General features: G+C 39.0%; 4 protein-coding genes across 4 annotated transcripts; all 4 read left to right on the top strand.

Annotated features, from left to right (window-relative positions):
• Positions 1 to 206: 206 nt before the first annotated feature.
• Positions 207 to 3,106, top strand: LOC135679948 (wall-associated receptor kinase 5-like). The gene is made up of 3 exons (XM_065193932.1): positions 207 to 1,280; positions 1,371 to 1,601; positions 1,851 to 3,106. The coding sequence occupies exons 1-3, from the start codon at positions 368 to 370 to the stop codon at positions 2,957 to 2,959; spliced, it is 2,253 nt and encodes a 750-aa protein (XP_065050004.1). The 5' UTR covers positions 207 to 367; the 3' UTR covers positions 2,960 to 3,106.
• Positions 3,107 to 4,492: 1,386 nt separating this feature from the next.
• LOC135609545 (putative wall-associated receptor kinase-like 16) lies at positions 4,493 to 7,439 on the top strand. The gene is made up of 3 exons (XM_065102948.1): positions 4,493 to 5,539; positions 5,630 to 5,797; positions 6,059 to 7,439. The coding sequence occupies exons 1-3, from the start codon at positions 4,630 to 4,632 to the stop codon at positions 7,225 to 7,227; spliced, it is 2,247 nt and encodes a 748-aa protein (XP_064959020.1). The 5' UTR covers positions 4,493 to 4,629; the 3' UTR covers positions 7,228 to 7,439.
• Positions 7,440 to 11,963: 4,524 nt separating this feature from the next.
• On the top strand, positions 11,964 to 14,853 carry LOC135609498 (putative wall-associated receptor kinase-like 16). The gene is made up of 3 exons (XM_065102860.1): positions 11,964 to 13,065; positions 13,156 to 13,323; positions 13,560 to 14,853. Exons 1-3 carry the CDS (start codon positions 12,150 to 12,152, stop codon positions 14,726 to 14,728), a joined length of 2,253 nt encoding a protein of 750 aa, XP_064958932.1. The 5' UTR covers positions 11,964 to 12,149; the 3' UTR covers positions 14,729 to 14,853.
• A 5,848-nt stretch (positions 14,854 to 20,701) lies between these two features.
• Positions 20,702 to 23,583, top strand: LOC135609453 (putative wall-associated receptor kinase-like 16). Its single transcript, XM_065102776.1, has 3 exons — positions 20,702 to 21,679; positions 21,770 to 21,937; positions 22,194 to 23,583. Exons 1-3 carry the CDS (start codon positions 20,767 to 20,769, stop codon positions 23,360 to 23,362), a joined length of 2,250 nt encoding a protein of 749 aa, XP_064958848.1. The 5' UTR covers positions 20,702 to 20,766; the 3' UTR covers positions 23,363 to 23,583.

Here is a 23,583-nt window from a genome sequence, read left to right as displayed (position 1 = left end):
GAAATCCTTTGACTGATGGTTGGCGTTTGAGATTATATTTCTATATCCATCATTGGTCTTCGCGTTTTAATTGTTCTAGTCTTCGCCTGGGGTGGATTCCAGGGTGCTTCTTTGATGAGGCCTCCTCTACCAATCACGGCAATAGCCTTCAGGCTTCGTAATTTGCACGCGTCAAGGTCTTCTCGCATTTGCCGTGTGCTGGCTTCGCCTTGACGAGTCTTCACTCGGGCTGCAGAACGAGTATTGGATCAAGCAATTATTCTATGCCACTCGATTTCGGAAGGAATTAAGCTCGCTTCCCCATCTGTGGGCTTATAAATCTGAAAGAAGCCTGAAGGGTACCATTAATTTCAAGCAAGCATAAGCGATGGGATCCACGCTGCCACTGTTCGCGTTTCAGCTGTTGTTGTTGATGCAGCTGCAAGCAACGACTGCAGCAGCATCGGCACCGCCGTCGCCGAATGTGTTGTCACCACTTTGCAATGAGACATGCGGCGATACTAGCATCCCGTACCCCTTCGGCATCGGCGATGGGTGTTTCAGGGAAGGCTTCGAGGTCACTTGCGAAGTCGTTAACGGCTCTGCGACTCCCAGAGCTTTCTTGGGCGGCCGCGAGAGGAACATTACAGTTCAGAACATATCCTTGCTCCAGGGCCAAGCACACATGCTGAATTACGTCTCCTGGGTTTGCTTCAACAGTACCGGCGACGTGGTGGATTTAAATGCATCTAATCTCGACCTCAGTGGCCTTCTGTTTAGGGTATCCAGCACGAGGAACAAGTTCACGACCATGGGCTGCAACGTCATTGGCATCCTCTTAGACGGGGACGACTATACATTCGGAACCGGCTGCGCCTCCTTCTGCTCCGAAGAGCCAAGCATCGAAAGCGGATCGTGCCGTGGCACCGGCTGCTGCGAGACAACCATCCCGAAGCAGCTGGACAATATTACGGTCGGGCTTGCCCATTTCGTCAATCTTTCTTCCTACAAGACCTACAGCCCCTGCGCCTATGCCTTCATTGCCGAGCAGGACTGGTTATCCTTCGACAAGTCCGACCTCCGCAACCGCAACTTTGGAGACAAGCACAATCACGTCGTCCCACTCGTGCTGGACTGGGTAGCCGGCGACCAGACCTGCGAGAAAGCTAAGAGAAACCTTTCTTCATATGCTTGCCGCAGCATCAACAGTAAATGTTTCGACTCCACCAGTTTACACGGCTATATCTGCAATTGCTCCACAGGTTTCCAAGGCAATCCTTACCTCCAAGATGGATGCAAAGGTCAGCATGCATCTCTCCCCCAACTCTCCTGGTTTCGATTGTTGCATATGGTCTTACAATTTTCCCTTGTGATTCTTTGACAATCCTTAGATATCGACGAGTGCAGCTCGCCAAATCTGTATACATGTCATGGAACGTGCAGCAACACAGCAGGCAACTACAGCTGCTCATGCACAAAAGGTCACAGCAGCAAGGACCCTAAATCGGAACCTTGTGTCCGAGATCAAGGAATTCCTGTCCCAGATCAAGGAATTCCTGTCCCAGCTCAAGGAATTCCTGTTCCAGCTCAAGGAATTCTGACATCAACGAAGATAGTTATAGGTGCAAGTTCTCATCCTTCCGTCCATATAAGTTTAAACCTTCTCTTAAAACTTCAATCAGAAGAAAAAATAATCTCGAGTTTTTATTTTGAATACGTCGTTCTACTTTAGAAAAGCTTGAAATTTCTTTATCATGTTAATTTTCATTAATAGGCCTCGTCGGTACCAATCTTCAATTTTGGAAACTTGTAATTCGGATCTCCGAAAGAGTTTCCAAAATAATTGACATAAAACTCATCCCTATGTGCAGGCAGTTGTGTTGGGCTTGTCTTGTTCATTACTTGTATCTTCTGCATAATCTTTGCATTTCAAAGAAGGAAGCTTCGCAGAGAAAAAGATAAATTCTTCCAACAAAATGGAGGCTTGATATTATACGAAGAAATCAGATCAAAACAAATTGATACTGTCAAAATATACACCAAAGAGGATCTAGAGAAGGCAACAAATAAATTCGATAAAAGTCGAGAACTTGGGCGAGGAGGCCACGGCACCGTTTATAAAGGAAACCTAGACGATGGCAGGGAAGTGGCCATCAAGAGGTCTAAGGTAGTCACCGAGGACCAAAGTGAAGAATTCGTACGAGAGATGATTATTCTTTCTCAGATCAATCACAAGAACATTGTAAGGCTCTTGGGTTGTTGCTTGGAAGTAGAAATTCCCATGTTGGTATATGAGTTCATCCCCAATGGAACTCTCTTCAACTTCATCCATGGCAACGACGGGAAACTAATTCCCTTGACTACTCGTCTACGAATAGCCAGAGAATCCGCAGAAGCACTCGCTTACTTGCATTCATCGGCATCCCCTCCGATCGTTCATGGAGATGTGAAGTTACTCAACATACTTTTAGATCATAACTACGTGCCAAAGATATCGGATTTCGGTGCATCGAGGATGATGACCGTAGACAAAACCCAATTCATAACGATGATTCAAGGAACTCTTGGTTATTTGGACCCAGAGTACTTGCTAGTCCGTAAATTGACAACAAAGAGTGATGTCTATAGCTTTGGAGTAATTTTGGTAGAGCTCATCACAAGGAAAAAGGCAATTTATTATGATGGGAGTCGTCAAGGAAAAGGTCTTGCCTGGAGCTTCATTGAAGCAATGACAGATAGCCGACTTGAAGAGATATTGGATGATCAAATCATGGGGAGAGAAAACATGGATGTCATTCAAGAAATTGCCGAGCTTGCAAACGAATGTTTGAACATTAAGGGGGATGAAAGGCCTACAATGAGAGAAGTGGCTGAGAAACTGCACATGTCAACACACCATGCAGCCGAGGAATGTGAAGCATTGCTTGGTGAATCATCCATGACCTCTACCATGTACCGCAGAGAACAAATTTTAATGTAAAAGCTAGAAGATGAAGAAGATAAAGAAACAAGGTTCTCTCTTTATGTTCAAATCGAACTAGCAGAACAGACTGTTCTTGATTGCTTGTTTTGTAACTTATGTTACTTCTATTACAAACATGATAAATAAAAGTATAATAGATTGTAACTCTCACTATTGTAATTTATATTTCTTTTTCTATGTAAAACTCCGGTTTGAAGGAAGTATTGGAATATTAACTTAAGCTTTATGATTAGATTAGACATTGATTTAAGAGTCCTACTTAAGGTAAGATTATTTGTGGTAGTTGAAATCAAAGTAGTGAAAATAGATGGTAACTAAATTCATAAGCTATCAAATATGTTGCTTAATTGATATCGTATCGTCATAATCCATAATGAATAATATTAGATACAATGTGTAAATCTCTTATATTTATTTTGCACAGTAGTAAGATGAGCTGCTGATAGAACCCATACAGATTCTAAGCTTGGGGTTGATCTCTTTAGGGAATCGACGAACTCTATAGGGGTTTCTTCCTCCAAATTGCTGCTTAAAAAATACTGCTAAAAAGATTTATATATTTTTTTATTAAAAGAGGATGATTACATGATTATTTATAGAATTTATAAACCCCAACTCATAATAATACTCCTATTTAATCAAGACTCCTACTTCTAATCAACTCATAATGCTTTTGTAAGAAGCAACCTCCAACTCATAATACTTAATCTCTTCGTCTTTTTAATAGAGGTCGATTAGGTAAATTTTATATGAATGTTCTTTTCAATTAGAATTTTTTTAGCTAAAGTAATAGCTACAGGAAAAATACTGTACATTAAGAGCTTGATTGGTTTCAAAGGCTACGTATGTTTAAGTCATACTGTAGCTTTTGTGTTAAAGATATATATAAAAAGTGGCATAAATATATAACACATAAAATATTATGATAGATTGTAGGTTTAGAAATTATAAAGGCAAAAGAATTCAGATGCGAGTCTCCTAAATTATTTTATGAGATGGCTTTCCTGACCTTATGAAGTGTCTTTTTTGGGATAACTTTGCAATTAACCTATCACAATTGTGGATTGAAAGGCCACAAAAAATCTAAATCTCATCTGCCAAATGATGCTGACGCCACAGCATGCATGCGTAGAAAGAAAGGCACACAAAAACCCAAACAGGCAGAAGGACTTTTGCAATGAAAGCTGGCAATTTTCTTTTTGTTCTTTTCAAGAACAACGAAATACTATTACGTACGAAATCCTTTGACTGATGGTTGGCGTTTGAGGAGCACACGCACCAATTATTCATCTCTGACTGATGGTTGCCGGCGTTTGAGATTGTATTTCTATATCCATCATTGCTCTTCGCGTTTTAATTGTTTGTATGCTGCAAGATAGTCTTCGCCCGAGGTGGACTCCAGAGTGAATCTTTGATGAGGCCTCCTGTACCAGTCACGGCAATAGCCTTCAGGCTTCGTAATTTCCACGCGTCAAGGTCTTCTCGCATTTGTCGCATCCTGGCTTTGCCTTCGCAAGCTGTCACTTGGGCTTCAGAACGAGTGTTTGATCGAGGAATTATTCCATGTCACTCGATTTCGGAAGGAATTAAGCTCGCTTCGCCATCTGTTGGCCTATAAATCTGATGGAAGCCTGAAGGGTACCATTAATTTCAAGCAAGCATAAGCAATGGGATCCACGCTGCCACCGTTCGCGTTTCAGCTGTTGTTGTTGACGCTGCTCCAAGCAACAACGACTGCAGCAGCACCGGCACCACCGTCGCCGAACGTGTTGTCACCAGGTTGCAAAGAGACATGCGGCGGTGTTAGCATCCCGTACCCCTTCGGCATCGGCGATGGGTGTTTCAGGGAAGGCTTCGAGGTCACTTGCGAAGTCGTTAACGCGATTCCCAGAGCTTTCTTGGGCGGCAGGGAGAGGAACATTACAGTTCAGAGCATATCCTTGCCCCAGGGCCAAGCAAGCATGCTGAATAAGATCGCCTGGGTTTGTTTCAACAGTACCGGCGGCGTGGTGGGTCATCAAATATTTTCATTCAACCTCAGTGGCTTTACGTTTAGGGTATCGAACACGAGCAACAAGTTCACGACCCTGGGCTGCAACGTCGTTGGCATCCTCTTAGGCTTGGAAAACAATACATACGGAGCTGGGTGTGCCTCCTTTTGCTTCGACGAGGCAAACATCGCAAGCGGATCGTGCCATGGCACCGGCTGCTGCGAGACCACCATCCCGGAGGAGCTGGAGTATTTTACGACGAGGTTTGTCTATTTCGTCAATGTTTCTTCACACGTGAACGACAGCCGCTGCGCCTATGCCTTCGTTGCCGGGCAGGACTGGTTATCCTTCAACAAGTCCGACCTCCGCAACCACAGCTTTCGCGACAAGCACAAGGACGGCGTCCCACTCGTGCTGGACTGGGTAGCCGGCAACCAGACCTGCGAGGAAGCTAAGAGAAACCATTCTTCATATGCATGCCGCAGCACCAACAGTAAATGCGTCAACTCCACCAGTTTAGCAGGCTATATCTGCAATTGCTCCACAGGTTTCCAAGGCAATCCTTACCTCCGAGATGGATGCAAAGGTCGGCATGCATCTCTCCCCCAACTCTCCTGTTTTCGATTGTTGTATATGGTCTTACAATTTATCCTTGTGATTCTTTGACAATCCTTAGATATCGACGAGTGCAGCTTACCAAATCAGTATCCATGTTATGGAAAGTGCAGCAACACATTAGGCAACTACAGCTGCTCATGCCCAAAAGGTCAAAGCAGCAAGGACCCTAAATCGGAACCATGTGTCCCACGGCAACGAATTCCGACATCAACGAAGATTGTTATAGGTACAAGTTCTCATCCTTCCTTCCGTATTAGCTTAAACCTTCTCTTAAAACTTCGATCAGAAGAAAAAAAATAATCTATTCGGATTCGAGTTTTTATTTCGATTAAGTCATCCTACTTAAAAAAAAAGCTTGAAATTTCTTATCCTTTTGATCTTCACTAATAGGCCTCGTCAGTAACAATCTTCTATTTTGGAAACTTGGAATTCGATCTCCGAAAGAGTTAGCAAAATAATTTGATATGAAACTCATCCCTTTGTGCAGGCAGTTGTGTTGGGCTTGTCTCGTTCATTACTTGCATCTTCTGCATAATCTTAGCATTTCAAAGAAGGAAGCTTCTAGGAGAAAAAGATAAATTCTTCCAGCAAAATGGAGGCTTGAGGTTATACGAAGAAATCAGATCAAAGCAAATTGATACTGTCAAAATATACACTAAAGATGATCTAGAGAAGGCAACAGATAATTTCGATAAGAGTCGAGAACTTGGACGAGGAGGCCATGGCACCGTTTATAAAGGAAACATAGACGGTGACAAGGAAGTGGCCATCAAGAGGTCTAAGGTAATCACCGAAGACCAAAGTGAAGAATTCGTACGAGAGATGATTATTCTTTCTCAGATCAATCACAAGAATATTGTAAGGCTCTTGGGTTGTTGCTTGGAAGTGGAAATTCCCATGTTGGTTTATGAGTTCATCCCCAATGGAACCCTCTTCGAGTTCATCCATGATAATGATGGGAAACTAATTCCCTTGACTATTCGTCTACGAATAGCTAGAGAATCTGCAGAAGCACTCGCTTACTTGCATTCGTCGGCATCCCCACCGATCGTTCATGGAGATGTGAAGTCGCTCAACATACTTCTAGATCATAACTATGTGCCAAAGGTATCGGATTTTGGTGCATCGAGGATGATGTCTATAGACGAAACCCAATTCATAACGATGGTCCAAGGAACTCTTGGTTATTTGGACCCAGAGTACTTGCTAGTCCGTCAACTGACAGCAAAGAGTGATGTCTATAGCTTTGGAGTAGTTTTGGTGGAGCTCGTCACAAGGAAAAAGGCAATTTATTATGATGGGAGCAATCAAGGAAAAGGTCTTGCCTCAAGCTTCATTGAAGCAATGAAAGATAGCCGACTTGAAGAGATATTGGATGATCAAATCACGGGGAAAGAAAACATGGACATCATCCAAGAAATTGCCGAGATTGCAAAGGAATGTTTGAACATGAATGGGGATGAAAGGCCTACGATGAGAGAAGTGGCTGAGAAACTGCATATGTTAGGAGGGTTCCTACAGGTCTCTTCAACACACCATGCAGCCGAGGAATGTGAAGCATTGCTTGGTGAATCATCTATGAGCTCTACCTTGGATTCTGTCGGGTACCACAGTTTAGAGAACAAATTGAGATTTGATGTAAAAGCTGGAAGATGAAGAAGATAAAGAAACAAGGTTCTCTCTCTATGTTCAAATCGAACTAGCATAACAGACTGTTCTTGGTTACTTGTTTTGTAACTTTTGTTACTTGTATTACAGGCATGCTAAATATATATATAATGGATTGTAACTCTCAGTATTGTAATCTGTATTTCTCTTTCTATGTAAAACTCAAGTTTGAAGGAAGTATTGGATTGTTAATTTAAGCTTTATGATTAGATTAGATATTGATTTAAGAGTCCTATTTAAGATAAGATTATTTGTGGTAGTTGAAATCAAAGTAGTGAAAATAGATGGGTCATGAAATACTAATTTAGAAATAACAAGAAGAAGAGAGGAGGAGATAAGGTAGAGGTAAAAGAAGCTAAGAGATTTAGGGTACGACAAATTATAAGATGTGATATTTAACAAAAATTAGATACAAGTCAACCTAAGTCTCTCTGCCAAATAATTTAAAGTCATGTGTATGCATCAAGACAAAAACAACAACAGGCTTACATACTTCCCATGCATATCCAAAATGATTCCCTTTTTTTTTTTTTGGCAAAAAGAAAAAACACAAAGTAAGTATAAAATATACTAAAGATTTGTTAAAACAATGTTATATGATGACTTATAAACCAATGAATACTCCATATTAAATGATAGAGTTGAAAAAACAACAATATACAAGTTTAATTAGAGATTTTATTTATCTACACATTCAAGATAGGATATTATATTTGCATTTGGTTTGCTATATAGATTCATGCACGGATAGTCTTAGCGAGCAAAGTTCTTAGATACATTAAGAGAGGCGGAGCATATTGCAACTATAAGTATAGCATGTCGAATAATTTGTCTCGTAAGAATTCTAATAGAAGATCTCCAACAAAAATAGGATGGACTAACTAAAATCTACTATGATAACAAGTCTGCTATTGCGAAGAATCTTGTGTTTCATGGGCACACCAAACACATCGAATAAATTCAATCGTGAACTAGTTGATAAGGAATAAATTCAAATGGACTATTAAGATCAACTTACCGATAAAATGTGTCATGCTTTTACTGTGATAATAACTTACAATGATGCTTCTTAATCTAGCATCATGTACAATGTCTGGATGCATGGTTGACATAAACAGTGAAATAGGTACAAAGAGACAAAATTACTCACTGTCAATAGAAGTCCAAGTAACCCAACATCCAAAATTTCAGATACACAGTAACACATCTGTGTTGGATCTAAAATGCTAATCTATTTAACTTGACTTCTATATCCTGCATAATGAGACAAATATCAGGTGAATGATGAGACAAAAAGCAAAAGTACACAATAACAAGAAAAAATTTATGTCCCGAGTAACTTTCAAATCCAGCAGAAACTTTGCTGAAATGAATCAAGAATCCTGTTCCCAACATCAACAACAAACTTTCCAGAAAGCACAATATCATATGCCAAAACCTCAATATTGCAGTTACTTTTGCGCTACCATTTCCAATTGAGGGCCCATCTGCTCATGGTTACATATATCAAGATTTCTTTGTGTACAAGGTTGGATTTCAGTAGATGAATTGCCTCTATCAATGTTAGCCTCAGAATTGAACTCAGCTTGTCCCTTCTGGCTTTTATCTTTTGGTTCTCCTCTTCCATAGATGAACTGGCTTTTATCAAGATTTCTTTGTGTGAGCATGGGAAGTTGTCTTATCATCACAATCTGACTGACTTGAAAACAAGTCAGCTTCCCTTGCAGCTCCAGTTGATATTTTTCGTCCCTGTTCACGATAAAGTTCCACAGCATTCTGCCCATGAGGTAACCAATCAAAAGGAGCCATATTTACAGCTTCTGCACGATTGAATCCACAATTAAAACCAGCGTGATAAGCTCGAGGGAAAGTGAGAACAAACTCTTCTGGGCCTCTGAACACACCGGTAAACATCAGACATGCTGAATACTTTCCAGTTGAATTTCTGAAAGAAAATAAGCTAGAAAACATCATCTTCCCAAGAATACATTCATGCAGAGACAAAAGATAAGGCAAAAATCTATTACAAGATTGTGAAGCAAGTCTGGTTGTTCTTCGAATCGGAAGAAGAGACAAGTCCAGATATTTTTGCAATTTTATGCTAAGTACGAAATGCATCTAATAATACTATAATCAATCTCCTCGGTTGGCTTCTCTACTATCCGCCAATATTCACCGTCAATATTCTCTACTGATGGTTCCTGTTGACCAGATATTACATCAAAGTCTGCATTTGTGTGAAAGTAGTGCTGCTCGTTGAAGTCATCTGCATATTTTTGAAATGATTCCAGAGTCAAATCCGGACCAGTTTCGAATCCAGAAGTTCTATTCTTTTTGTCCTCGTAATGTTGTGGCTTCCATTGATCTTCTTGAAAGAATCACGATTTTGAAGCTTGTCCACTGGCTGAACACAAGCTGTGAATTTTAAAAGATAACAAGCTTGAAGAGGTGTTGGATGATCAAATCACAGGGGAGGAGAGCATGGATATCCTCCAAGTAATTGCCGAGCTTGCAAAGGAGTGTTGAATGTTGAGGGAGATAAAAAGGCCTCCAATGAGAGAATTGGCCGAGAAGCTCCATATACACTAAGAGGGCTCCAACAACGCTCTTCGATGCAACATGTTCCTGAAGAGTGTGAAAGACTACTTGGTGAATCATCAACGGTTCCCACCTTACACACTACAGGACACCATAGTTTACAGAACAAAATAGGATTTGATATAGAAGTTGGAAGATGAAGAACTTCCAAGTAAAATGACATCACTTCCTTTGTTGAAAAGACAATATTAGCAGGATCAAAAAATGTTGAAGTTGGTGCTTCTCCTGTAACTTATTTATTCTCCGTTGGCTTCTTGATAATTAAGAATATTATGGATTCTAACACTATGCTATGTAGCAGCTGAGAGCATTCGTAATAAATTCTAAAATAAAAAATTATTGATGTGAATAATGAGGACACGAATGGCTCCAAGCAGTATGAAACATATTGCTATCGTCTCTAAAAATTGGATGGAGCAGTATGAACACTCAATTGAACATCCAATAATAAGTCTATGATTTAAATTCACATATGAAATGTCATTTAATATAATAAAAGTATATTTTATTTTTTAAAAATATGTTACCATCGTAATAATATTTCTTTCGCTTTTAAAAGTAGTTGGCTATGTGTTCAAATTCACATGTGAACATCCAATAATGAGTCTAAGATTCAAATTCACATGTGAAATGTCATTTAATATAATAAAAATATATTTTATTTTTAAAAATATATTATCATCATAATAATATTTCTTTCGCATTTAAAAGTAGTTGGCTACACTCATACGCTATTCTATATTCTCGTGAACTCTCATATCTAAAATAGGTCATCGTCGTGACAAATTTGATGACTACTTTTCGTGATAACGAGATATATAAGAATTCCTTCAAATAATACATTTACTTGTTCTAGGCTCACATTTATTTCTTTTTAGCTATCACTCAATTTTTTATTATTATTTTTTTATTTTTTTGAATTCCTTATTCAACAAATTTGACCTCATCAAATTCGTGGTTACTTCTCTCTTGCTTTCTCTCTGACTACAGATTTTGAGATGGTGACTTGTTTGAGTTTTGATCATTTCAAAATTGGCAACTAAGAAGGTAAGATGATGATGACCGGAACTATATAAATTCAACGTCTTTCTCTTGAATCATTTGAGGCATATGTTCACTTCGCATTCTTCTTCTTTCTTTGTCTTTCGGAGTAGTTTCCATTGGACGACTGAACCAAACTATAACCAAGAATGTGACTAACTACTAAATATAATATATTTGTCGAGACATTCTAATGGTTACTGTATGGTTTCACAATTGATGGATCTCGATACGAATTCATGTGAGCATCTTATACTCCTTTTAATGTAATAATGTTTTTAAACAAATTCATAATATAATACGTAGGGTTTCACATAATTAATAATACTCATCAACTTTATTGGCCTTAATTATTAAAACACAGTACAAATAGCATGTCGTCATCTTTGAGTAGCCAAATATTCCACCTCTCGACCATGCCAATAAGCGAGCATTAAGCAGGGATAAAACTATTGATAGAGAGAGAGAGAGTGAGAGCAAGTCTACGGTTGGGTGTGGATTCCAGAGTCAAAACTGCGAGGAGGCCTCCTATACCGATCACAGCTTGGGTAACACGCCGGATTAGTTTCACATCGAAAGTGGGCAAGATTAAGATTGGCTTATAAGGATCTGATGAGTGTACTATTATCAACTTCAGCTTAAGCATTTTGGTCAGTGGATTAGACCAAACGAAGTTGATAGGCTAGTTAGCTCATCAGGCTCAAGTCATAATATTTGGAATCAGAGCTGACCTAGCATTTGGGCATAATGAGAGGGCTCGAGTAGGAAAGGGAGACTTGTCACGACGTGGAGCAGTCTAATTTGGGTTATATTAGGGCTTGACGAGGACGTCAAGCCTTTGAGTGGGGGTGATTGTAACACCCCTTATTAGTCCCACATCGAAAGTGGGCAAGATTAAGATTGAATTATAAGAGTAATGTATTACTATTAACTTCTGCTTAAATATTTTAGTCAATTGATTAGACCAAACGAAATTGATAGGACTGTCGAACGAAATTGATAGCTCCAACCTTCAAGAATCTTAAAGAAGACTTGGACGGGATCTGTACCAGTCACTGTCGAGTTTTCCAAGCGACAGGGTCTTCTTGTATTTGCCGTGTGATGGCTTCGCCTTGACAAGTCTTCACTTGGGCTGCAGAACGAGTATTCGATCAAGCAATTATTCTAAGCAACAACAGCTGAACGAGGAATTATGCTCGCTTCGCCATCTGTGGGCTTATAAATCTGATGGAAGCCTGAAGGGTACCATTAATTTCAAGCAAGCATAAGCGATGGGATCCACGCTGCCACCGTTCGCGTTTAAGCTGTTGTTGTTGACGCTGCTCCAAGCAACAACGACTGCAGCAGCAGCATCGGCACCACCGTCGCCGAACGTGGTGTCACCAGGTTGCAATGATACATGCGGCGGTGTTAGCATCCCGTACCCCTTCGGCATCGGCGATGGGTGTTTCAGGGAAGGCTTCGAGGTCACTTGCGATGTCGGTAACGGCTCTGCGACTCCCAGAGCTTTCTTGGGCGGTCGCGAGGGGAACATTACAGTGGAGGAGATATTCTTGCCCCAGGGCCAAGCACGCATCCTGAATTACATTAGCTGGGATTGTTTCAACAGTACCGACGGCTGGGTGCCCGGTCAAAGACCTTCTCTAGACCTTGGCGACAAACCATTTTGGGTATCCAGCACCGAGAACAGGTTCACGACCATGGGCTGCAACGTCGTTGGCATCCTCGAAGGCGGGGACAACTATACATTAGGAACCGGGTGCGCCTCCTTCTGCCTCGAAGGGGCAAGCATCGCAAGCGGATCGTGCTCTGGCACCGGCTGCTGCCAGACCACCATCCCGGAGAAGCTGGACAATTTCACGACCGGGTTGGCCTATTTCATCAATATTTCTTCCTACAAGGACTACAGCCCCTGCACCTATGCCTTCATTGCCGAGCAGGACTGGTTCTCCTTCAACAAGTCTGACCTCGGCAACCACACCTTTCGAGACAAGTACAAGGACGGCGTCCCACTCGTGATGGACTGGGTAGCCGGCAACCAGACCTGCGAGGAGGCCAAGAGAAACCCTTCATATGCATGCCGCAGCACCAACAGTGAATGTTTCAAGTCCCCAAGTTTACAAGGCTATATCTGCAATTGCTCCACAGGTTTCCAAGGCAATCCTTACCTCCAGGATGGCTGCAAAGGTCAGCATGCATCTCTCCCCCAACTCTCCTGTTTTCGATTGTTGTATGTGGTCTTACAATTTTCCCTTGTGATTCTTTGACAATCCTTAGATATCGACGAGTGCAGCTTACCAACGCAGTATCCATGTCATGGAAAGTGCAGCAACACAGCAGGCAACTACAGCTGCTCATGCCCAAAAGGTCAAAGCAGCAAGGACCCTAAATCGGAACCATGTGTCCGAGATCACGGAATTCCGACATCAACGAAGATTGTTATAGGTACAAGTTCTCTCATCCTTCCTTCCGTATTAGCTTTAAACCTTCTCTTAAAACTTCAATCAGAAGAAAAAAATAATCTATTCGGATTCGAGTTTTTATTTCGATTAAGTCATCCTACTTAAAAAAAGCTTGAAATTTCTTATCCTTTTAATCCTCATTAATTGACCTGAAACTCGTAATTCGATCTCGGGAAGAGTTTGCAAAATAATTGACATGAAACTCATCCCTTTGTACAGGCAGTTGTGTTGGGATTGTCTTGTTCATCACTTGTATCTTCTGCATAATCTTAGCGTTTCAAAGAAGGAAGCTTCTTAGAGAAAAAGATAAATTCTTCCATCAAAATGGAGGCTTGAGATTATATGAAGAAATTAGATCAAAGCAAATTGATACTGTCAAAATATATACCAAAGAGGATATAGAGAAAGCAACAGTTAATTTCGATAAGAGTCGAGAACTTGGACGAGGAGGCCATGGCACCGTTTACAAAGGAAACCTAGACGATGGTAGGGAAGTGGCCATCAAGAGGTCTAAGGTAGTCACCGACGACCAAAGTGAAGAATTTGTACGGGAGATGATTATTCTTTCTCAGATCAATCACAAAAACATTGTAAGGCTCTTAGGTTGTTGCTTGGAAGTAGAAATTCCCATGTTGGTTTATGAGTTCATCCCCAATGGAACCCTCTTCGAGTTCATCCATGATATCGATGGGAAACTAATTCCCTTGACTATTCGTCTACGAATAGCCAGAGAATCTGCAGAAGCACTCGCTTACTTGCATTCATCGGCATCCCCACCGATCATTCATGGAGATGTGAAGTCGCTCAACATACTTCTAGATCATAACTACATGCCAAAGGTATCAGATTTCGGTGCATCGAGGATGATTTCTATAGATGAAACCCAATTCATAACGATGGTCCAGGGAACTCTCGGTTATTTGGACCCAGAGTACTTGCTAGTCCGTCAACTGACGGCAAAGAGTGATGTCTATAGCTTTGGGGTAGTTTTGGTGGAACTCGTCACAAGGAAAAAGGCAATTTATTATGATGGGAGCAGTCAAGGAAAAGCTCTTGCCTCAAGCTTCATTGAAGCAATGAAAGATAGCCGACTTGAAGAGATATTGGATGATCAAATCGTGGGAAAAGAAAACATGGATGTCATCCAAGAAATTGCCGAGCTTGCGAAGGAATGTTTGAACATGAAGGGGGATGAAAGGCCTACAATGAGAGAAGTGGCTGAGAAACTGCATATGTTAGGAGGGTTCCTACAGGTCTCTTCAACACACCATGCACCCGAGGAATGTGAAGCATTGCTTGGTGAATCATCTATGAGCTCTACCTTGGATTCTGTCGGGTACCACAGTTTAGAGAACAAATTGGGATTTGATGTAAAAGCTGGAAGATGAAGAAGATACAGAAACAAGGTTCTCTCTCTATGTTCAAATCGAACTAGTAGAACAACAGACTGTTCTTGGTTGCTTGTTTTGTAACTTATTTTACTTCTATCACAGACATGATAAATAAAAGTATAATGGACTGTAACTCTCAATATTGTAATTTATATTTCTTTTTCTATGTAAAAATCGAGTTTGAAGGAAGTAATGGAATATTAACTTAAGCTTTCTGATTAGATTAGACATTGATTTAAGAGTCGTACTTAAGGTAAGATTATTTGTGGTAGTTGAAATCAAAGTAGTGAAAATAGATGGCTAATGAAATACTAATTTAGAAATAACAAGAAGAAGGGAGGAGGAGATTAGGTAGAGGTAAAAATGGCTAAGAGATTTAGGGTACGATAAATTACAAGTTGTGATATTTAACAAAAATTAGATGCAAGTCAACCTAAGTCTCTCTGCCAAATAATTCAAAGGCATGTGTATGCATCAAGACGAAAAAACAACAAGAAGCTTCCATACATCCCATGCATATCCAAAATGATTCCTTTTGACAAAAAGAAAGAACACAAATCCAAACCGGAAGAAAGACCAAAGCCCTCCACGAGCTGCTATATTTCGTTCGTTCCAAATACACATTAATTGTGGTTGCTATCCTTGTCGTTCACTATTCAACAGTTGATCCCAAGTCAACGCCTCGTCCATTGGTATGCATAATTTAAAGACCTATTTATATGGGCGGCGAAGGTCCCTCAACAAATCAGACATCTCGCTTCTGATTTCAATCTCAATTGCCCATTTGATTTCGTTGTATCGAATTTTTATTCTTTCTTTTTATTTAAAAGAGAGATGATCAATTTCTTTCAAAAAAAATTAAAAAAAATGTGATAGAATAAAATAAAAGAGTATGATATATAGTTTTACCGAGTCCCTTAAAAATTTCACATGTTATATAAATAACATCTTCTTTTAAATTATTTACATACTTATGAGAGTAAGTGATATAATTAATTCTTTTAATCTTTGTTGAGATTTGTAAGTTGGTTAGTGTATTATTATACAAGTGATAGATTTTAAACTCAAATACACCTATTTGGTTAGTGTATTATCCTACAAGTGATAGGTTTCTGACTTGGATCCATGTGTGAATATTATGTGCATCATTTCATGTCATGAAATTTGTTTTCTATTTTTATAAAAAAATTAAGTGTATATATTTGAATTCAGACTTGGATAATAAGATGCTCATAGTATATTTGAATTCAGTAAAAATGAATTCAGACTTGGATAATAAGATGCTCATAGTATCCCAATCTCTCTCAAAACGAAGGAGAGAAGAAGACTTCTTCCAACATCTAAGAAGGAGCTAATTATCTTAGTTTAATTTTAATTAAAATAAATTAAGAGTCTAATTATCTTATCAGATAAACTTTGGATGAGGTTATGAGTTTAAATCTCATTTCATCACTTACCCTCAGAAAAATAATCCTTGGATTTCTTTAGTTCTACAACTAATTTATGTCAAAGCTTACAAAATTAAAATGAAAAGACATCTTGATTAAATTATTATTGTTTTGTGTATTCATACTATTCATTCTCTAATCGTGTTTTTTTATAAGCTTTCTCTTATTAATTTGTTTAGTTGTTCTAGTTCTTTATAGTTCTTTTAATACTTATGTTCTTTTGTTCTCTCGATCTCACTCAGAGGGGTATCTCTCTCGGAGGGAGATCTCTCGGCAATTCGGTGGCAACAAGGATGATGTAGCCAATGCGAGCGCAAAGCCATAGATTTCACATACCGTCTTCAACCCCAATTATCTTAGGGTGAGGGCAAAACCCTAGTAGGAAGCATCACAATAGTGCCTCATATTTTGGCGAAATTATTTAGGAATTGTAGAAGAAGCTTTCATTCCTCAACGGTGGCAAGGTTGCTTGGATCCGGATTTCGGAGGGCCCCGAATCGCTAGGAGGCTCAAATCTATTGTCAAAGACAGCACGGGTGGCAAGATCTCTCGTAATATTTGTTCTTTTTTCTTTAAGTTTATATAGTAATAGAAAAGATTATGCTAGTAATTCATAGTGTCGGTAGCTCAATTGTAGGAAATTTTTTTTTTTTATGACGAAGGACTAAAATGATGAGAATGATAATAATCAAAAGATAAATGGTTTTAACTAATGAAAAATATTATGAAGATGAAGATCCCATATTCTCATATGGACCATGAAATCATTCCATAAGAAAAACAAATATGATCTTGCACCATTGACACATATCAGTTTCTGATTATCTATTATAATATTTTTAATTCTTTTTAAAGGTTCAGAATATATATATATATATATATATATATATATATATATATATATATATATAATTATATAAAATTAAATATATATATATATATAATATTTTTTTCTTTAGAAAAATATAATATTCTTGACTATTTTTTTCTAAAAAAAAATTCAATATTTTATATTTGTAGAGATAATTACAATTATTGATTAATAAAAAATTATAATTGTACAGATAAAATTTTAAAATCTTTAATCAATAATGAATTTAATTTCTTCCCATTTTTTTTCTATATTTATTGCCTTGAATAGATGTTACCGCATGACAACTTATGTGATCTGTAAAATATCTCTAAATTAGTAAAAAAAATATTCAAATAATACATAAACTAAATGATTTCTACATCATATTACGTTGGATTTGCATCTTATTATTTCAGCACGTGGATAGTATCAATATGGTAAGGCGTTTCCAAGGTATCTATCACTCGTGTGGCGACGTGGAAGCTCTTTTAGGCGGACTTATCGGTGTGGGAGGCACCGACGTGGTCGTAAAGTGTCCACGTGTGTGTATAATCGACGAGTTACACTTTCCCTCGTCCATTTCCATGCCAAAATCCAAGTGTGACAGAGCAACTCCAACATTAACTCTTCCAACAATTTTACATACTTCATTCAGCACTGATACAATATTCGAGTTCATCGATGATGTATTACTATATGTATATATATTACCTCTACTATTTTGCTTGGGAAATTAAACAGAACACCAAAACATCAAATACAAGAAAACATAGGTTATAAGTGAGATGATCATTCTTTCTCATATCAATCGTAAGAACGTGGTAAGACTCTTGCTTTGCTTCTTGGAGATGAAAATTTTCATGTCAGTTAATGGGTTCATCCCCGATGAAACCCTCTTTAACTTTATCCATGCCGATCGTAGTAGACTAATTTCTTTGACTACTCGTCTAAGGATAACTGAAGAATCTACGGAAGCACTTGCCTGCTTGTACTTATTGGCTTCCCCTCCCCCCATCCTTCAACATACTTCTGTATCACAATTACGTATCGATGGTGTTCGATTTCGGTGCATCGAGACTATTATCTACTGATGAAGCTCTTGGTTACTTAGACCCCGAGCACTTGCTTGTTTGTCGATTAACAACAAAGAGTGATGTCTATAGTTTCAGAATAGTCAATAGTGCAGCTTATTACCAGGAAGAAGGTGATTTTATTATGATTGACGTAGTTAAAGAAAATGCCTTGCATCAAGCTTTGTTGAAGCAATGAAAGATAACAAACTCAAACGTGATTTTGGATGATTAAATCACAGGGGAGGAGAGTTTGGATATCCTCCAAGAAATTGTCGGGCTTGCAAAGAAGTGTTCGAGTGGTGGGGGAGATAAAAGCCCACACAATAAGAGAAGTGGCTGAGAAGCTCCGTATACTAAGATGGCTCCGACGACGTTCTTCGATGCAACGTGTTCCTGAAGAGTGCCAAAGATTGCTTGGTGAATCATCAACGGTTCCCACCTTATACACTACAGGATACCATAGTTTACAGAATAAAATAGGATTTGATATAGAAGTTCGAAGATGAAGAACTTTAGAGTAAAATGGCATCACTTCCTTTGTTGAAAAGACATATTAGCTGGATCAAATAAATGTTTAGGTTGGTGCTTCTCTTGAAACTTATTTATTCTCCGTTTACTTCTGGATAATTAAGAATATTATGGATTCTAACACTGTGCTATGTAGCAGCTGAGAATTCGTAATAAATTCCAAAAATAAAAATTATTGATGTGTCACGAAGATAAATAATGAGGACATGGAGTGGAGTAGTGTAGTCTCTATTAAAATATCTGATTCGTTAACTTATTATTATACAATAATAAGTCTCAGGTTTAACTAGCATCCTGTGCGTCATTTAATATAACAAAATTTTATTTTTATTTTTTAAAAATATATTATCAACCTAATAAATTTTTTTTTGCTTTGAAAAATAGTTAACTGCACACTCCTACACTATATTCTCTTGAACTTTCACATTGAAAATATATCATTTTTTGTGTCTCAACAAATTCGATTGATATATAAGAGATCCTTCGATACGTCATCATCAATGTTCCAATAAATTTGATGACTCCTTCTCATGATAACGAGATTTATAGGAGATCTTTTTATAGGTCATCATCAGTATTCCAACAAAACAAATTTGATGACGTACTACTTTTCGTACTAATGAGATATATAAAAGATCTTTGATAGGTCATCATCAATGTCTCATCAAATTTGATGATTACTTTTCATAATAATAAAGTATATAAAAGATCTCTAGATAACACATTATCTTCTTCTACTCTTGATTACTTGATTACTTCTAGCTCTCTTTTTTTTTTCGATTATAAACTTTGAGATGGTGACTTGCTTGACTTTTGATCATTTTAAAATTGACAATATAGAATGTAAGATGACGATGATGATGATAAGAACTATATAAATTCAATGTCTTTCTCTTTAATCTTTCGAGGCCTATATTCACTTCCCCTTCTTTTTTGTTTGTCTTTGGAAGTAATTTTCATCGAACGATCGAATTTAAATATATCCAAGCATTTGACTAACTGCTTAATACAATATATCTATCGAGACATTTTAATGGTTATTGTACTGTTTCACAATCGATGGATCTCGATTCCAATTCATGTGAGCATCTTATACACCATTTAATGCAATACAATTTTCTTTAAAAAATTATTAATATAATATATAAGATTTCGTATAATTAATAATCATCAAAAACTTTATTGGCCTTAATTATTAAAACACAGTGCAAGTAACATGTCGCCATCTTTGAGTAGCTAAATATTCCACCTCTCGTCCATATCAGTCAGTGAGCAGTAAGCAGGAAAAGTCAGCAATCAATGTTGCTGATGTGACTTTTCATGTAGAAAAGTCAGCAATCAATTTTAGGTTGACTCCCGTGAAAAAAAAGATAGCAGGAAAGTACTGTTACAAAAATGCTCAAAAACCATAATTTTATATTTCTTTGTATTTTTGCTAATAATAATAATACTGTGTATTAAGAGTTTAATTGGTTGAATTCAAAGACTAAATATGTTTTAGTAATACCACAGCTTTTTCTTTTCTGTTAATCCTCATGCAAAATATTAAAGACAAAAATATACAACGCATAAAATGTTATTACTGTACATTTCTAATAGATTATTGTTCTAGAAATTATAAAAAGCAAAAGAATATTCAGATCCGAGTCTCCTAAATAGTTTTATGAGATGGCTTTCAAGTGTCGTTTTAGGAGGGAAACTTGGTTCACAGAAATATTATAATCAACATATCACAAGTCACAAAAATCTTTGTCTCGTCTGCCAAGTGATTCTTCTGACACCCTGCGTTTTGCAATCGACGCTGGTAATTTTCTTCCGTACCCATCCGGCTTCTATCCTTGTCGTTGACTTAATCAACCGTTGACGGACTCTTTGGCAAGTCTTCCTTTTGTCTTTTGGCACCAAATAATTGGAGCTTCATGTCTTGTCGAATTTATGAAAAAGGATCTTGTATATGCCGTGTGCTGGCTTCGCGTTGACGAGTCTTCACTCGGGCTGCAGAACGAGTATTGGATCAAGCAATTATTCTATGCCACTCGATTTCGGAAGGAATTAAGCTCGCTTCCCCATCTGTGGGCTTATAAATCTGAAAGAAGCCTGAAGGGTACCATTAATTTCAAGCAAGCATAAGCGATGGGATCCACGCTGCCACTGTTCGCGTTTCAGCTGTTGTTGTTGATGCAGCTGCAAGCAACGACTGCAGCAGCATCGGCACCGCCGTCGCCGAATGTGTTGTCACCACTTTGCAATGAGACATGCGGCGATACTAGCATCCCGTACCCCTTCGGCATCGGCGATGGGTGTTTCAGGGAAGGCTTCGAGGTCACTTGCGAAGTCGTTAACGGCTCTGCGACTCCCAGAGCTTTCTTGGGCGGCCGCGAGAGGAACATTACAGTTCAGAACATATCCTTGCTCCAGGGCCAAGCACACATGCTGAATTACATTAGCTGGGATTGTTTCAACAGTAACGACGTCGTGGTGGCTGGTCAAAGGCCTTCAGTCAACCTCCGTGGCCTTCCGTTTAGGGTATCCAACACGAGCAACAAGTTCACGACCTTGGGCTGCAACGTCGTTGGCGTCCTCTTCGGCGGGGACAACAATACATTGGGAACCGGGTGCGTCTCCTTCTGCCTCGGAAGGGCAAGCATCGCAAGCGGATCGTGCTCTGGCACCGGCTGCTGCCAGACCACCATCCCGGAGAAGCTGGACAATTTTACGGTCAAGTTTTCCCATTTCATCAGTATTTCTTCCTACAAGGACTACAGCCCCTGCACCTATGCCTTCATTGCCGACCAGGACTGGTTCTTCTTCAACAAGTCTGACCTCCGCAACCACACCTTTGAAGACAAGCACAAGGACGGCGTCCCACTCGTGGTGGACTGGGTAGCCGGCAAACAGACCTGCGAGGAGGCTAAGAGAAACCTTTCTTCATATGGATGCCGCAGCACCAACAGTAAATGTTTCGACTCCACAAGTTTACAAGGCTATATCTGCAATTGCTCCACAGGTTTCCAAGGCAATCCTTACCTCCAGGATGGCTGCAAAGGTCAGCATGCATCTGTCCCCCAACTCTCCTGTTTTCGATTGTTGTATATGGTCTTACACTTTTCTCCTGTGATTCTTTGACAATCCTTAGATATCGACGAGTGCAGCTCACCAAATCTGTATACATGTCATGGAACGTGCAGCAACACACCGGGCAACTACAGCTGCTCATGCCCAAAAGGTCACAGCAGCAAGGACCCAAAATCGGAACCATGTGTCCGAGATCAAGGAATTCCAACATCAACGAAGATTGTTATAGGTACAAGTTCTCATCTTTCCTTCCATATTAGCTTAAACCTTCCATTAAGACTTCAATCAGAAGAAAAAAATATCTATTCCTATTCGGGTTTTTATTTGAATAAGTCGTTCTACTTAAACAAAGCTTGAGATTTTTTTATCCTATTACTTTTCATTTATAGGCCTCGTCGGTAACAAATTTTAATTTTGGAAACTTGTAATTTGATCTATGGAAGAGTTTACAAAATAATTAACATGAAACTCATCCCTTTGTGCAGGTAGTTGTGTTGGGCTTGTCTCGTTCATTACTTGCATCTTCTGCATAATCTTAGCATTTCAAAGAAAGAAGATTCTTAGAGAAAAAGATAAATTCTTTCAGCAAAATGGAGGCTTGAGGTTATACGAAGAAATCAGATCAAAGCAAATTGATACTGTCAAAATATACACCAAAGAGGATCTAGAGAAGGCAACAGATAATTTCGATAAGAGTCGAGAACTTGGGCGTGGAGGCCATGGCACCGTTTACAAAGGAAACCTAGATGATGGTAGGGAAGTGGCCATCAAGAGGTCTAAGGTGGTCACTGGGGACCAAAGTGAAGAATTCGTATGGGAGATGATTATTCTTTCTCAGATCAATCACAAAAACATTGTAAAGCTCTTGGGTTGTTGCTTGGAAGTGGAAATTCCCATGTTGGTTTATGAGTTCATCCCCAATGGAACTCTCTTCAATTTCGTCCATGGCAACGATGGGAAACTAATTCCCTTGACTACTCGTCTACGAATAGCCAGAGAATCTGCAGAAGCACTTGCTTACTTGCATTCATCGGCATCCCCTCCGATCATTCATGGAGATGTGAAGTCGCTCAACATACTTTTAGATCATAACTACGTGTCAAAGGTATCGGATTTCGGTGCATCGAGGATGATGTCTATAGATGAAACCCAATTCATAACGATGATTCAAGGAACTCTTGGTTATTTGGACCCAGAGTTCTTGCTAGTCCGTCAATTGACAGCAAAGAGTGATGTCTATAGCTTTGGAGTTGTTTTGGTGGAGCTCATCACAAGGAAAAAGGCAATTTATTATGATGGGAGTAGTCAAGGAAAAGCTCTTGCCTCAAGCTTCATTGAAGCAATGAAAGATAGTCGACTTGAAGAGATATTGGATGATCAAATCATGGGAAAAGAAAACATGGATGTCATCCAAGAAATTGCCGAGCTTGCAAAGGAATGTTTGAACATGAACGGGGATGCAAGGCCTACAATGAGAGAAGTGACTGAGAAACTGCATATGTTAGGAGGGTTCCTACAAGTATCTTCAACACACCATGCACCCGAGGAATGTGAAGCATTGCTTGGTGAATCATCTATGAGCTCTACCTTGGATTCTGTCGGGTACCACAGTTTAGAGAACAAATTGGGATTTGATGTAAAAGCTGGAAGATGAAGCAGATAAAGAAAGTATGTTCTCTCTCTGTGTTCAAATCGAACTAGCGGAACAGACTGTTGTTGGTTGCTTGTTTTGTAACTTATGTTACTTCTATTACTGGAATGATAAATAAATGTATAATGGATTGTAACTCTCAGTATTGTAATCTGTATTTCTTTTTCTATGTAAAACTCGAGTTTGAAGGAAGTATTGGAATATTAACTTAAGCTTTATGATTA

The sequence above is a fragment of the Musa acuminata genome, chromosome BXJ1-1, assembly GCF_036884655.1.
Source record: "Musa acuminata AAA Group cultivar baxijiao chromosome BXJ1-1, Cavendish_Baxijiao_AAA, whole genome shotgun sequence".
Taxonomy (NCBI): domain Eukaryota; kingdom Viridiplantae; phylum Streptophyta; class Magnoliopsida; order Zingiberales; family Musaceae; genus Musa; species Musa acuminata.
Note: the sequence above shows the minus strand (reverse complement) of the source record. Positions and strands in the feature narration are given on the sequence as shown.